A 13,628-nucleotide genomic window follows, 5' to 3' on the forward strand; every position below is an offset into this window, starting at 1 on the left:
AGGCGATAATGAGAGGGCTTGCTTGGAGTGTGTACTCAGTGAAAAGTTAATCTGACTATAGCTGAGTGTTCAGATTAGCAAACAGCTAACGGTGGCCCTGGTGGTAAAGGACTCGTCTACCAATGCGAGAGACATAAGGGACGTGGGTTCAGATCCCCTGAAGGAAGGTAAGGCAACCCACTCCAGTATTCTTGCGTGGAGAATCCCAAGAACAGAGGAGCCTGGCGGGCTATGGTCCATAGGGTTGCAATGAGTCGAACATGACCGAGGAGGCTTAGTAGCACAATCTGCCTACAAAGCAGTGAAAATTTTAGAGAGAGGCTACCCAGGACTTTAGAAGGTGGCTTATAATTATTGCAGTTTAGGGGTCCTGGGTAACTGGCATCGTTGGAAGCATTTGAGTGGGTGTTCCATGTGGCAAGCTGTGTTTTGGATGAGACATGTATGGTGCAGATTGGAAGAGAAGGGGTTACAACAGTTCAGACAGGCAGTAAGTAATGAAACGGGGACAGAGGAGGTGGTTCTGAGACTGCAGAATAACGGAGATGGGCATGGGAGCATTTGGGAAGAAGGGTTCTCAGCAGTCGCTGACAAATGAGAGATGGATGGGGAGTCTATATAATTTATCATCTAAACCTGGACACCTTGAGAAAGAAAGCGAAGTGCTATTAATAACCATGCCAGACAGCAGGCATAAGCCAGGGCTGTCGTGGGCAAACCTGACATATGGTTACTCCAGACAGAGAAGCGGGGAGAGACCAGACTCAAAACTCACCCCAGTGTTTCTTGCCTTGGAGACTGTGTGTTACTGTGGTTGACAAGGCAGTCGTAAAAGTCCCCTTGTGCTGGAGTGGGGTTTCTCTTTGTGATCTCCCCTTTTCCTCTGCAACAGGGCTTGTAAGGAATCAGCCCCATATAGGATGGGTTAACTCAAAATAAATGTTGTGGGAGCCAGGGGTTTCTCTGGGACCCACAGTGGGGAAAGGGGGACATTCCCAAAGAAGGAGTTTCCTCCCTCCAACTCTGTCGCCTCCCTTCTTTAGAGGGCAAAAGTGACAACCAATATGGGGCTTCCCAGGTGGCACTACTGGTGAAGAACTCATCCACTAATGCAGGAGATGAAAGAGACATGGGTTTGATCCCTGTTTCGGGAAGATCCCCTGGAGGAGGGCATGTCAGTTCACTCCAGTATTCTTGCCTGGAGAATCCCATGGACAGAGCAGTCTGGTGGGCTATAGTTCATAGGGTCATAGAGTCAGGCATGACTAAAGTGACTTAGCTGGAGAAAGAAATGGCAACCCACTCCAGTAATCTTGCCTGGAGAATTCCATGGACAGAGGAGCCTGGCAGGCTATAGTCCATGGGGTTGCAAAGAGTCAGGCATGACTGAGCAACTATCACTATCACTCAAAGTGACTTAGCACACACACACACGAGAACCACTTCATCAGTGGGAGAAAAAATGGTCTATGGGTCCACTGGGTGCAGTGGTTGGCAGAGTTTGGGAAATCCAGCTGTCCGGAACATGGGAAATATGACAGCCTATGGGTAGCTGGCTTTGGAAGTGGAGGTCCCTGAGTTGTGGGACCTTAAGTTCATGTGCATCTTCTCCCTGGAGAAAAGAGAAAGGCCTTCAGTCTCAGCCCTGCCTTTGTCCATGCAACCCAGAGGAAGCTCCCAAGGTCATTTTGGGGGACCTTGTCTAGAGCAGAGGTGGGACGAGAGTGGGCACGCAATGGGGGAGACAGAGACCACCGATTTTCAGTAAATTGGTCTCCAAGCCAATATGGTATACTGGATGCATGCTCAGTCATTTCAGCCATGTCTGACTCTTTGTGACCCCATGGACTGTAGCCCGCCAGGCTTCTCTGTCCAGGGGATTCTCCAGGCAAGAATACTGGAGTGGGTTGCCATGCCCTTCTCCAGGGGATCCAACCCAGGGAAGCCAACCCAGGGATCAAACCCGTGTCTCCTGCATCTCCTGTGTTGCAGGGGGATTCTTTACCACTCAGCCACTGGGGAAGCCCCTGTAGTATATTATGAACTATATTAAATGCAATCTCCAAGTTCCTTTGATGACTCAGAGGGCACGTGAGTCTTGTAAAGCCTAAGGGTCCCCATGAACAGCCCTGGCTGGGCCCCTCCACACCCGGGTCTCGGAGGATGCAGGTGACACGTGCTCGGCAGTGCCTGGACCACTATGCCAGCCCAAAAAGTCACCAAGTTTTGTGCCCGATTTCTAATGAACTAAAATTAGTAACAGGTGACAAACCAAATACAGACTTTGAAGGGATGTCCGTGGGATGTAACGCTTGCAGTGATTCCATGACATTCCACCACTCTAATTTTAGCTTCGAGACTACCCCTTGAGACTGAAGGCCTGATTTGCAGACCTGCATTTAGAGACAATCATATTCGCGGTTTTGCTTTAACGAGGGACGTCCAGCTGGAATTCCTGGGGTCTCAGGAGACTGGAAATCTGAGTCTATTGGTTCTGCTTTAAAAACAAAGAAAAGACAATAAAAAAGAAACTCACAGATTTCAGAAATCCTCCTTTGCTCACAGAATTGGGTCTAAACTTGGCAAATGATACTCAAAACTCCCTTCTGTTGATCTGTCTGTCCAAAAGTCTCATCGCATTTTCTGTTACAGGTGATCACCCTGATCTGGCCTGTGAGCTCACACCAACCTTGCCCCTCTGCCAAGTTCTCATACAGGCTGCTTCCTACCTCTGATCCGGCTCTTGTTCAGAACCCCTGCTGCTCTCTGAGCCGCAGATCCCTGCTACCTGGCTTTTCCAAAGATGCTCCAAATCTGCCCTTCCTTGTCTCCCTGGTCTTAGTGAAAAAATCTGTCCCAGGGTCTCTGCCAGGCTCTGTATGATCCATTGCCCCAGATACTTTTCTGCAACACCAGCCAGGCCACTTGACTCTCCTGCTGGAAGCCCACCTAAGGTTCCAAAGCTCAGACTTCTTAGCGGTCCATCGGAGGAGAGAGTCGATTTCCATCCCCACCCACCAGAATCTTAAGAGTTTATTGTTGGTGTGGTGTGTAGTCCCTAAGTTGTGTCCTTCCACAGAGGCCTTAATGGCGCTCAATCACACTGGCCACACAAATGGTCTCAACACCACACCTGTCTCTCACGGCCGTGTCCTTGGGACTGTTTCTGCTGTGGGAACGGTGGGCAGAACATACATTCCAGGACAGAGGATGGGGTGCGGTGCCTCCAATCACCTGGGTCCAGTTTGAGTGTCAATTAGAGGTCACGTCCTCTTGGTGAACTCCTGCAATAGGACCAGAAGGGTGGCCGGTCCGCTGAGGTGAGTGTAACTGCTGGGCCCGTGGGAAGGGGTTGGCAGTTAATGTTCTGAAATCATTGCTGCTGCTGCTGTGTTGATGTGTGTGCCTGTGGGTGGATAAAATAGTACCTTTTCAGGATATACACTCTTGCAGTGTAACCACAGGTCCTTTCAATAAACTCTCCTGAAGAGCTCTCCTGCAAAAGCTCTTTTGTATATTATTAGGGACTGATACCTAACACTGAATACCCCAACTTGGTGTGGTTGGCCACCATGGTAGAGTTCATTTCTGGTAAGCATCCCCCTTACAGAATGCTTGCCAAACTTAGGTTGTGCTGGTTTGGATATTCCAGTTCTTATAAACACAACAGTTAATCCCGAACAGAAAGCCAATTCCTTTTGTGCCTTGGGCCTTGGAAACGAGGCACAATCTTCCTTTCCATTCCCTCTGTTGTTGCTCTCGTGGTGTGGTGTTCCTATTTCTCTCTGCTCAGTGTGAACTATTAGGCTCTCTTGTTGTTCTTGTTCAGTCACTAAGTCATGTCTGACTCTTTTTGTGACCCCATGGACTGCAACACACCAGGTTTCCCTGTCCTTCACTATCTCCCAGAGTTTGCTCAAATTCACATTCATTCAATCGGTAATGCTATCTAACTATCTCACTCTCTGCCGCCCTTTTCTCGTTTTGCCTTGGATCTTTCCCCGCCAATGTATTAGAGCTTCAAAAAATTAACAAAGCTTAACAAAATTATCAGCAATGCCAGACCAATACAACACAACATAGTACATGCCTCCTTCATTTAAAGACCTAGGAGTCTAGCACGAAACATTTTAGGGGAAGAAAATATGGGGGCATTTCCCTCTTGTCCTAAGGCTTTAGCTTGAGATTGCCGATGTGGACTCCTAGAGTAGGAATTAATTATTCATTGCTTTTCTCTCCTATTACAAGCTTTCTAGCTACTTTTGGATGAGAAAGGCGAGTGACCTCATTTAAGAGTTCTTGTGTGTATTTTGGCTTTGTCTTACTGGTTATTTTCTAACTGTCACTTAGATTCAGTGGCTACAACTGTTTTCTTTCTTTCGATCTCTTCTTTTTTCCCCTCTGACATATCCCCAGTTGCCTTGTTTTCCTTGGATTTATATTTTCAAATTGTCTACCTCATGGTGTGAATCACTCTGGTGTACATGGTGATGCAAAATTCAGAAGAGAATCTTAAACGATAAGGTTACTCACAGGAGTTTTAAATGTGACATGTTGTAGAGATGAGGGGACAAGGTTTATTTTAAGCATCATTAGTATTATTTTGATGCAGTCTTAGCACTGAACACATTATTCACACATCGCAAAGTTAATTATTATTTTTTTTAATGGACAAGTTATTTAATTAGGTTCTTTTCAAGAAGTTCAGAATACTACTTTGTGAGGATAAATTCCATTTGTTAGAGCAAACACAGAGCGGGGGTAGCCCTGGAGCTGAGAGACAGCTTTGATTCTTCGCAGAATTTGTGAGTCCACAGCTTTCTGATCAGCCTTGCGCTGCTCTTTGATCTCGTATTTCTCTCTCTGTGTCGAAGATCTCACTCTCCTGGTGTCTGGGCTTACGCAGCTTCTTCTTCTTGAAGTAAATGTCAGTGAGATGTTCTGGGATTGTCACACCACTGATATCGATTTTGGTAGAGGTGGCAATGACAAATTTCTGGTGTGTTCTATGCAGACGAACTCGATTGAGGGATGGAGGCCCTGTCACAAGTAGCAAGCCACTGCCCAGCTGCTTCAGGAAAACCACCCTCTTGCCTCTGTGGCGCCCCGTGAGGATGATCAGAACGGTCCCAGGAGTGATGCTGGTGCACAGCTTCCTCACATGCTTACTGAAGGGTTTCTTGCCGTGACTCAACAGTTTCCGAGGCACAACTTCAGTAGGGTAATACCCAGGCATTTTGCGAAGTTTGACCACTCGGGTACCACCATTCTTATTGCCACCAACTGGTTTTGTGACAGTAGCAAGAACCCGAACCTTCTTTTTCTTTTCGACCTTGGATTTAGATGCTGAATACTTTCTTTTCTACAGGGCCTTTCTGGAGTACATGGCTGATCGGGAATATCTGCCAATTCCTCTGACCAGGACAGGGTTTCGGCTGCAGTGGGGCTTCCCCTTCTTAACTTTCTTCACCATTTTCACCTTTTTAGCCTTGTTGCCAGCATCAGTCTTCTTGGCTTCAGGTTTTTTCTCCTTAGTATCTGGCTTCTCAGCCTTTTCACCAGCCATCTTGCAAGATGGGAAAGAGCCGCAAAGTTAATTAGACAAAAACACCCAGTTGCACCCAGTTATGTGTTTAGGCCAGCATCTACTCCTGTGACATTATTTGCTGGTAATCATTAGAGGTCAGAGGTGAAAAAGACAGATAAGAGCACTTACTCCAGCTTTTTGTGCAAAACAGTTTGTGTAGCATTTTAAGAGAGAAGGAAAGATTTCAGGAGCTGTGAGGAGGGAGCTTTATCAATAAGTGGAGGTAAGTGTTGCAACCCACATGTAGCAACTGAAGTTGAGCTTTTATGTGTCTTGGCTGTCAACAGCTTTTACTACTTCAGCATATCCTGATGACAGTAATTAAATTCCAGGGAGAACAGGAATGTGTAGGATCTTGCAGACATGTTTCTAGAATCACATCACCCTGGTTTGGAAAATGGGGATATCAGGTTTCTCAATTCCTCCCTCCAGTTGTGGAGTCTAGGGCAACCCTTGGGCTGTCTCAGTCCTTTGCTAAGCAAAGCCCAGATGACACAATAAAGCATCCTTTATCTTTCAAAAGCTCCTGCACCAGTGCTAAGAGAGGGCACAATACCCAGGGAAAAATTGTTGTTGTTGTTTAGCTGTTAAGTCGTATCTGACTCTTTTGTGACCTCATGTCCCACCAGGATACTCTGTCCATGGGATTCTCTGGGTAAGAATACTGGAGTGGGTTGCCATTGCCTTCTCCAGGGGATCTTCCCCACCCAGGGATCAAACCTGTGTCTTTTGCATTGGCAGCTGGATTCTTTACCACTGAGCCACCAGGGAAGCCCCAGAGAAAGACTGTTTTTTCTTTTGTGGTAAAAACACCAGAATTGTTTCCATATTGCTTTTTCATGCCTCCCTGGCTACTGTATTGGGTTGTCATGAATCTGTTCATGAATCTATCAGACATGAGTCTATCAGACAAGCCAGAAACACGAGACTCTGCATTGCTGGGAGGTCAAAAACCAAACTTCCTTCCACTAGTGGATCAGTTGAGGCCACCTGCTGCAGATACACATAAGGGACCATGACCTCTGCCTGCAAGTCCACAACTTCACTTGTGCTGATCTCCTGACAGACATGATTGCCTCCTCTTCCCTATCCTATCCTGACTTTACTGCCCAGTTCAGTCGCTCAGTTGTGTCCGACACTCTGTGACCTCATGGACTGCGGCATGCCAGGCTTCCCGGTCCATCACCAACTCCAAGAGCCTACTCAAATTCATGTCCATCGTGTTGGTGATGCCATCCATCCACCTCATCCTCTGTCGTCCCCTTCTCCTCCTGCCTTCAATCTTTCCCAGCATCAGGGTCTTTTCCAATAAGTCGGTTCTTCACATCAGGTGGCCAAAGTATTGGAGCTTCAGCTTCAGCATCAGTGCTTCCAAGGAATATTCCTTTGCTGCCCTCCTGCTTACATTTCAGGACAGACACCCTCTATTCCAAAAAGCTCCCAGAAACCTGACTCCTCCACTTGTCCCTAATTTTGGACACATGACTGAAGTAAGGACTCTTAGCCCTGAGTGCTTATTTCCATCACAGCAGTGATCACAATTGTCACTGGCCCTTCCTTGGACTGTGAGCTTCCTGCGGGTGGAAGCCATACCCACAGAGCTGAGCAAGGCGTTGGGTACATAGCAGGTGCTCAATAAACCTCTGAGTAAATTAGGCATACACCCTTTTGAGGTATAACATACACACAGGAAAGTGCATACATTTGCAATGTACATCAGTGAATTTCTTCCTATGTGTACAGCGAGGTATAAATATATAAAATGACCCCCAGATGAACACTCTAGAACATTCTCCAGAGGCTCCCTGGAAACAACAGGCTTTAATAGCTCTGAGAATAAGCCCCATCCATCCTGTGAAAGAAGTTGGTTGCCAGTAGTAAACTCCAAGAGGATATAAGATGCTCTGATTCATCAAGGTAGAATACTCTGCAAAGGGAAGGAACATTTTATTCTAGAGAAAAGTGACAACGGGGATGAAGGAAGAGAACATTTAAAAAATGCAAATAGGGAAACGTGAACATAAACATTTACATTTCTTCCCTCCCCTGCCCCACCGCGCCCCTCCTCCCCAAATCACCCAGAAGCACCAGGGCCAGTGAGGTCAGGTCTGAGAGTTCTCAGAACTCCTGGTCACCCCCTCAAAGCACCTGACCCGTGTCCTGATGCCTGCTGTGATCACAGTGACTCTGGCCAAACCTGTGTAACACACCCAAGCTGTTCTGCTTCTCAGCAACACGCTCACCTGTGCCCTCCATAGACCAGCGTGCATTTTGGAACCAGATGACTTTGTCCAAGAGTCGGAGAGAAGAAGCCCCCTGCCCCAACGCGGTGGGCTGACGGTTCCTGATTTATAAAACCAGAGGGCCGCATGCTTCTGAATGGACCCAATATGTAGCCCCCCCAGCCGCCCCCCCCCCCTCCGGCCCTTTGTTTTTTCAATGCAGCCTTTTTAAATCATCACGTTGTTCTTAAGTCCTGAAGATCTCTGCTATGGGGGTGCAATCTGCCCCTGCAAGGGCACTCGGTGGGGTGGGGATGGGGGAGTCACTGGGGGCTGAAACGCGCTGCCAGGCTCAGGGGCGCCCCATTATGCCCTCTAAGGCTGCAGGATGGGCGATCGGAGGCCCTGGCCGGAGAAAATGAGGACGGCCAATTGCTTCCGCCGGTGGCCCGCAGACTCCCTTTTAGATAAGCCGGCGGGCGGCGGCTGGGAGGGGAAAGGGGAAATCACGCTCCGGCTGCCCCGCGCGAGGGCCCCCGCTCCCCCGGGGACGCCGCCCGGCCCCGCCCCGCCCCGCGCCAACCCGGCCGCACCCACTTCCCCCGGGAGGCGCCCCGCGGCGGCCGACGCTGACGTCACAAGGCACCCAGCCGCCGGCGCCCCGCGGTGCGCGCCCCGCGCGGGGACCCGCCGCCCTCTCAGCGCGATACCCAGGCGCGCGCACGCGCCCGAGCCCGTCCCCGCCCGCGCCGCCGAAGATGGCGAGCCCGGCGCCCCCGGAGCCCGCCGAGCAGGGATCCCCGACTTCCGCCGCCGCCCCGCAGGCGCCGCCGCCGCCGCCCCGGGCTCCCCCCGAGGAGCCGGAGGGGGCCGCGCCCCCCGAGGAAAGGGCGGCGGCGGGCGCGGGCCGGCAGGTGGAGGAGGCCGCGGGCGGGGTGGCAGCCGCGGTGACCTGGCTGCTGGGGGAGCCGGCTCTGTGGCTGGGCGGCCGCGCCGATGAGCTCCTGAGCTGGAAGAGGCCGCTGCGCAGCCTGCTCGCCTTCGTCGGGGCCAACCTGGTGTTTTGGTGAGAGCTCGGGATGGGTGGGGCGGGGGGCCCGGGGCGGGGGGTGCGGGCAGGTGACCTTGGGGCGCCCGGGAGCGGACGGAGGGCGCGCCCGGGGCCCGATATGGGGGGTTGGGGGGCGGTGCACGGCGGACCCTGCGGAGGAAGGTGTCGGTCCTGGCCCACTTTCGCGGCCACCCTACCCCGCACAGGTCGACACACAGTCCCAACTTTCCTCCAGACGCACCTCCCCCTGTAAGCAGCTGTCATCCTCCGCGGGGGTAGCCCAGCCTCACGGGCGAGACGGTGGGCTGACCCTGCACGCACCTGGACCGGCAGGTGTGCTCCCCGAGCGCACCTGACCTTTGGCTTTCTGACACTCGCAGGTCGTGACCTGCTCGCCCAAAGCCCGGCGAACCACACGCACTTGAACCTGTGTCCATTCTTGCCCCCAGAGAGGGCGTATCTGGACCAGCTTGGGCACACGCTCAACCTTGAGCCATCGCCATCAGCCAGCTGAGACACCGAGTGATTTGTTTTTCCATCCCACCCGGAGGGTTGGGTGTACTGTCTTTACTCTCCGAGGAGAAAACAGGAGGCAGACAGGTGGATTACGGACATCACCCCGCCCCCCAGGTGTGCCTAGTGTGGAAAACAGTCTTATTTTTAGCTGAAGAATAAAGAGACTACCCAGGAATGTTCTCTGAAAAGCCCCTGATCAACAGGTTTGTCTCTTCCAAAAGCGCCCTTCGCCCTAAAGATGCGGAAATGTCTGGCTCCTTTATGGAAGCCCCTGCCTGATCATCTGTTACCAGTCTAGTGGGGGTGGAGAAAAAGCTTCTTTGTTTGCACCTGTGTTCTCATAACAAGCATGACCGACACTGTGCAGAATAAGCAGAGCTTCAGTGACCCATACCTTGTCACAGTACATTTATTTCTTAACCTTGATAAAGTTGGGAAATAAATAAACGAACAAAACATACACAACCCGCCATTTCCTCAGGTAGCTCGTCTAACCATAATGTTTTTCTGCAGATCTGTGCCAGACTGATCTTGTCTTGAAACAGACTGTTTCTTAATAGAGCCCCTGAGTGTGAATTAACCTTACTTTGGGTCTCTTAGCTATCATTGTTTCTAGAGCTTATCGTGTATTTCTCTAACCTGTTATGAAGTTATAGTGAGCACTCAGAATCAGGAAGATATATGTATGATGCTGAATTGGGCAACAATAGTCATAGGGCTGTAACTCTCTCATTTTACCAATGAGGAACATGTTTTTCAAGTTCTTGATTTTAAACTTTATTTATTTAAAAAAATACCTAATAGCCTCAGAGTTCAAAAGTTTAAGGTACAAAAAGTTAAACAGTCTGTAAATGTCTTTCCCATGCCTCTCTCTGGCTACCCACTTTCCTACCAGAAGCAACCAGTGTTACCAGTTTTCTGTGTATCTTTGCAGATAGTACATTTTTCAACAAATGCAAAATATTCTCTGCAAATTGTGGACTACTGTCTGGGCTATTTTTTCTTCTTAGCACACTTTGGCGATCACTTTCTTGTGATCAGCTGAATCCCACTGTATGGATGTCACAGATTAACCTGGCTCCTACCGACGGAATAAGATTGTTTTCAAACTTTTGCTATGACAGCGTTATAGCTAAAGGTCTGAACATGCATTATTTTGCATGTAAGCAAGTATTGCTGTAGGAGGAAGTTCCAGAAGTGGAATTGTTGGGTCAGAGTGTGCCCTTGTAGTTTTGATGGCTGTCATTGTATTATTATACTTCCTTGGAGTGTTACCAATTTATGCATGTGACTGCCTATTTCTTCTTATACCCTTGCCAACAGCATTTTATCAAACATTCTGATTTGTAAATCTGATAGGTAAAAGAGGCTATCCAGTATGGTTTTATGGTTTTTCATTTCTCTGAGCTTGAGCATCTTTAATTATGTTCAGGAACCATTATAATTATCTTTTCTACGCATTATCTGTTTACAGAAAACTTTTATCCATATTTTTAATTGAGTCATTGGGCTTTTCCTATTGAGTTGTTAGAACTCTTTTTATATTAAGAACTTTAGCCTAATTTCTGTAACATGAGTTGCAAACATTTTTTCCTGTGATGTATTCTTAATAACATCTATTGAAAATAATGATTTTTGCATTAAATAATTGAAAGGCATACTTAATTTTATTTGGGAATGATGTCTTCCATCCATATATTTTTTATTAAGTATGATAGCAAGGCAAACAATGGCCATATGTTTTCTGATTATCTGTTTTATTTCTCCTTTTTGGAGAATTTACAATCCCATGTGTATATTTTCATGGACAGAAAAATGACTGTCCTCCTTTTTAAATTTGAAGTACTTGTTAATTAGAATTTCTGACTCATTTATTAATTTCATTAAAATGTTGTCGTTTTCCCCATTGTTGCTCCTAGGTTGAAATATTCTTTCAAAGACTTTGTTTTCTCTAAATAGTGTACCTCTTATCAAGCTATCTTAAATTATGTGGCACTGACATTCTGTGTCCCAAGAACTCTAAAACTCTGTATTTTTATGCTTTAATGTTTTATTTATAATAGTGAAAATTGAATAAAACTTAAATGACAACACATAAGAGTGGTTTCATAAACTGAAGTACTGTGTCTAAAGAGTAGATCATGTAGTTAGCAAAGTATAATTAAGTATACGGCATAACATAAAGCTCTGTGTTTTTTTTTTTAATAAAAAAATCAGTGTTAGAAGCATGAAGAACCCAAATTTGTCTGAAGGAATCATGATGATTTCACTTTCACTGATGTTATTTTTGTGAAAATTAACTTTTTAAATACATATTTTTGACTGTTTAGTACCTGGTACCAGCAGTAGCTCTCAGGATTTTGAGTTTGAGTTCAAAAGCTCTAACTTTTATTATCTGCCCATTTTTTGCAAGATTTTAGTGCTCTGTGTTAAAAGGACAAAAGCTGAGACAGGGGCATGACGGTGTGGGTATAACTGAAGGCTGAATGGCGTGAGTGTGGTTGAAGGGTCAGAGAAGGAATCATTCATTTTGATGCAGCTTTTTGTTGGGCGGGTGGCATCCTGGATGATGAGACTGTGGGGTCTTCTTAAGAAGACCATGCTGGAATCAGATTTTGATGGACAGGGATGATTTGGGTAGACCTAGTGCATGATGGACAACACTCCAATCCTAAGGAATTGTACTTAATGTCTTCACTAATATATTCAACTGATGCAGTGCCACGTGAGGTGGTGGAGAAAAGTAGGGGAGATGAGACTGGCTAGGTGTTTTGGAGACCCATCTGGGGGCAGTGGTTGCCTCGAGTGTCATACTTCATGTTTGGATCTGTCTTTTCTATAGGCAATGGAGACCCAAAAATGCCTTGTATAAGTGCCCAGGAATATTTTAGTGGGCAGGTAAATTGTGGTTTATTCATTTATTCTTACCATAAAATTCTGTCTATAGAGCAATAAAAATAAACTAGAGCTATAGGCAACAACATAGATGAACTTTACAAATGCAATTTGGGGAAGAAAACACCTTTAATATGTACAGAATGATTCAGTTTTTTGAAAGTTTTAAGATGTCCAAACTGAACTGAAACCTGAACAGTATTGATTTAGGGATAGATAGATAAAAGACATTCTTATCTGTAAGATCAAGAGTAGAGGGAGAAGGTGTGATCACAGAAGGCACGTGGAAGGTTCTGGAGTGTAGGCCGTGTTCTGTTTTTTGACTTCGGTGGTGGTAGTTACCTGATGTTCAAGTTACAGCTATTTTAAAACTGTGGTTGTGTGTGCACATTCTTATCTTTGATGTATTTTTGAAAAATACTAAACTCCTAAATAATGCTTTAAACAATTATTATTTACTCAGAGCTCAGAGGAGTTTGGTAAAATGCAGACCATATAGTCCCCGTCTCAAGAAGCAGGGTTTCCACAACCTGAAATAGCCCAGTACTGGCAATGGTCCAGTAGTCACAGGGTTGGGTCTCTCTCACTTTACCAATGAGGGACATGTTTATAAATTCTTTTTCTTATCTTAAATTTTATGTGTTTAAAAATGGCTAATACAGCCTCATAGTTCAGAAGTTTAAAAGTATGAAATTAGATGTCTTTCCCACGCCTCTCCTTGACTGCCTGTTTCCTCCTAGAGGCAACCCATCAAATAGAATGAACCCAGTGAAACAGAAAATGCCCCATTTGCTTTTGTTTTTAAATAAATAACTTATTGCAGTATGCTGTCAATAAAAGCACACACATTCTAAGGGAACAGCCAAGTGTAAACACCTGTGGAATCAAAATGGCAATCAAGATCTAGAACATTCCACCTCTCTTAAAGATTACTTTGAGTTCCTTTCCCATCCACACCCACCCCAGGGATTGATCTGTTTTCTCTCACTGTAGATTAGATTTGTCTTCCCCTAAGTTTCATGTAAATTATACCTTATAATTTGATGTCTTTTGTGCCTGGCTTTGCTTACCCAGTGGAAAGCTTTGAGATTCATCCCTATTGTGTTTATCAGTGGCTTGTTTCTCATTTTTGCTGACTTGTCTGCCTCTTCGGGGACATCTGGAGGGCTCAGTGATAAAGAATCCATCTGCCAATGTAGGAGACACAGGAGTCTTGGGTTTGATCTGGGTTGGGAGAGAGCCCCTGGAGAAGGAAAGGGCAACCCGTTCCAGTATTCCTGCCTGAAAAATCCCATGGACAGAGGAGCCTGGCGGGCTGCAGTCTGTGGGGTCGCACAGAGTCAGACCAGACTGAGTG

At 46.9% G+C, this 13,628-nt stretch overlaps 1 protein-coding gene and 1 pseudogene across 2 annotated transcripts in view; one reads left to right on the forward strand and one right to left on the reverse strand.

The window, feature by feature from the left end:
• Positions 1-4,675: 4,675 nt before the first annotated feature.
• LOC122454621 lies at positions 4,676-8,185 on the reverse strand (annotated as a pseudogene). Its single transcript, XR_006273452.1, has 2 exons — positions 7,831-8,185; positions 4,676-5,566 (listed from the first exon to the last, which is right to left on the reverse strand). The product of XR_006273452.1 is annotated as a 60S ribosomal protein L6-like (transcript).
• A 367-nt stretch (positions 8,186-8,552) lies between these two features.
• The window catches only part of LOC122454618 (reticulophagy regulator 1), a 154,689-nt gene continuing 149,613 nt past the window's right edge, over positions 8,553-13,628 (forward strand). Inside the window, exon 1 of the mRNA XM_043489227.1 lies at positions 8,553-8,875. Within this exon, the coding sequence (XP_043345162.1) occupies positions 8,568-8,875 (308 nt within the window). The 5' untranslated portion in view covers positions 8,553-8,567. The remainder of the gene's footprint in view (positions 8,876-13,628) is intronic.

The sequence above is a fragment of the Cervus canadensis genome, chromosome 16, assembly GCF_019320065.1.
Source record: "Cervus canadensis isolate Bull #8, Minnesota chromosome 16, ASM1932006v1, whole genome shotgun sequence".
Lineage (NCBI taxonomy): Eukaryota > Metazoa > Chordata > Mammalia > Artiodactyla > Cervidae > Cervus > Cervus canadensis.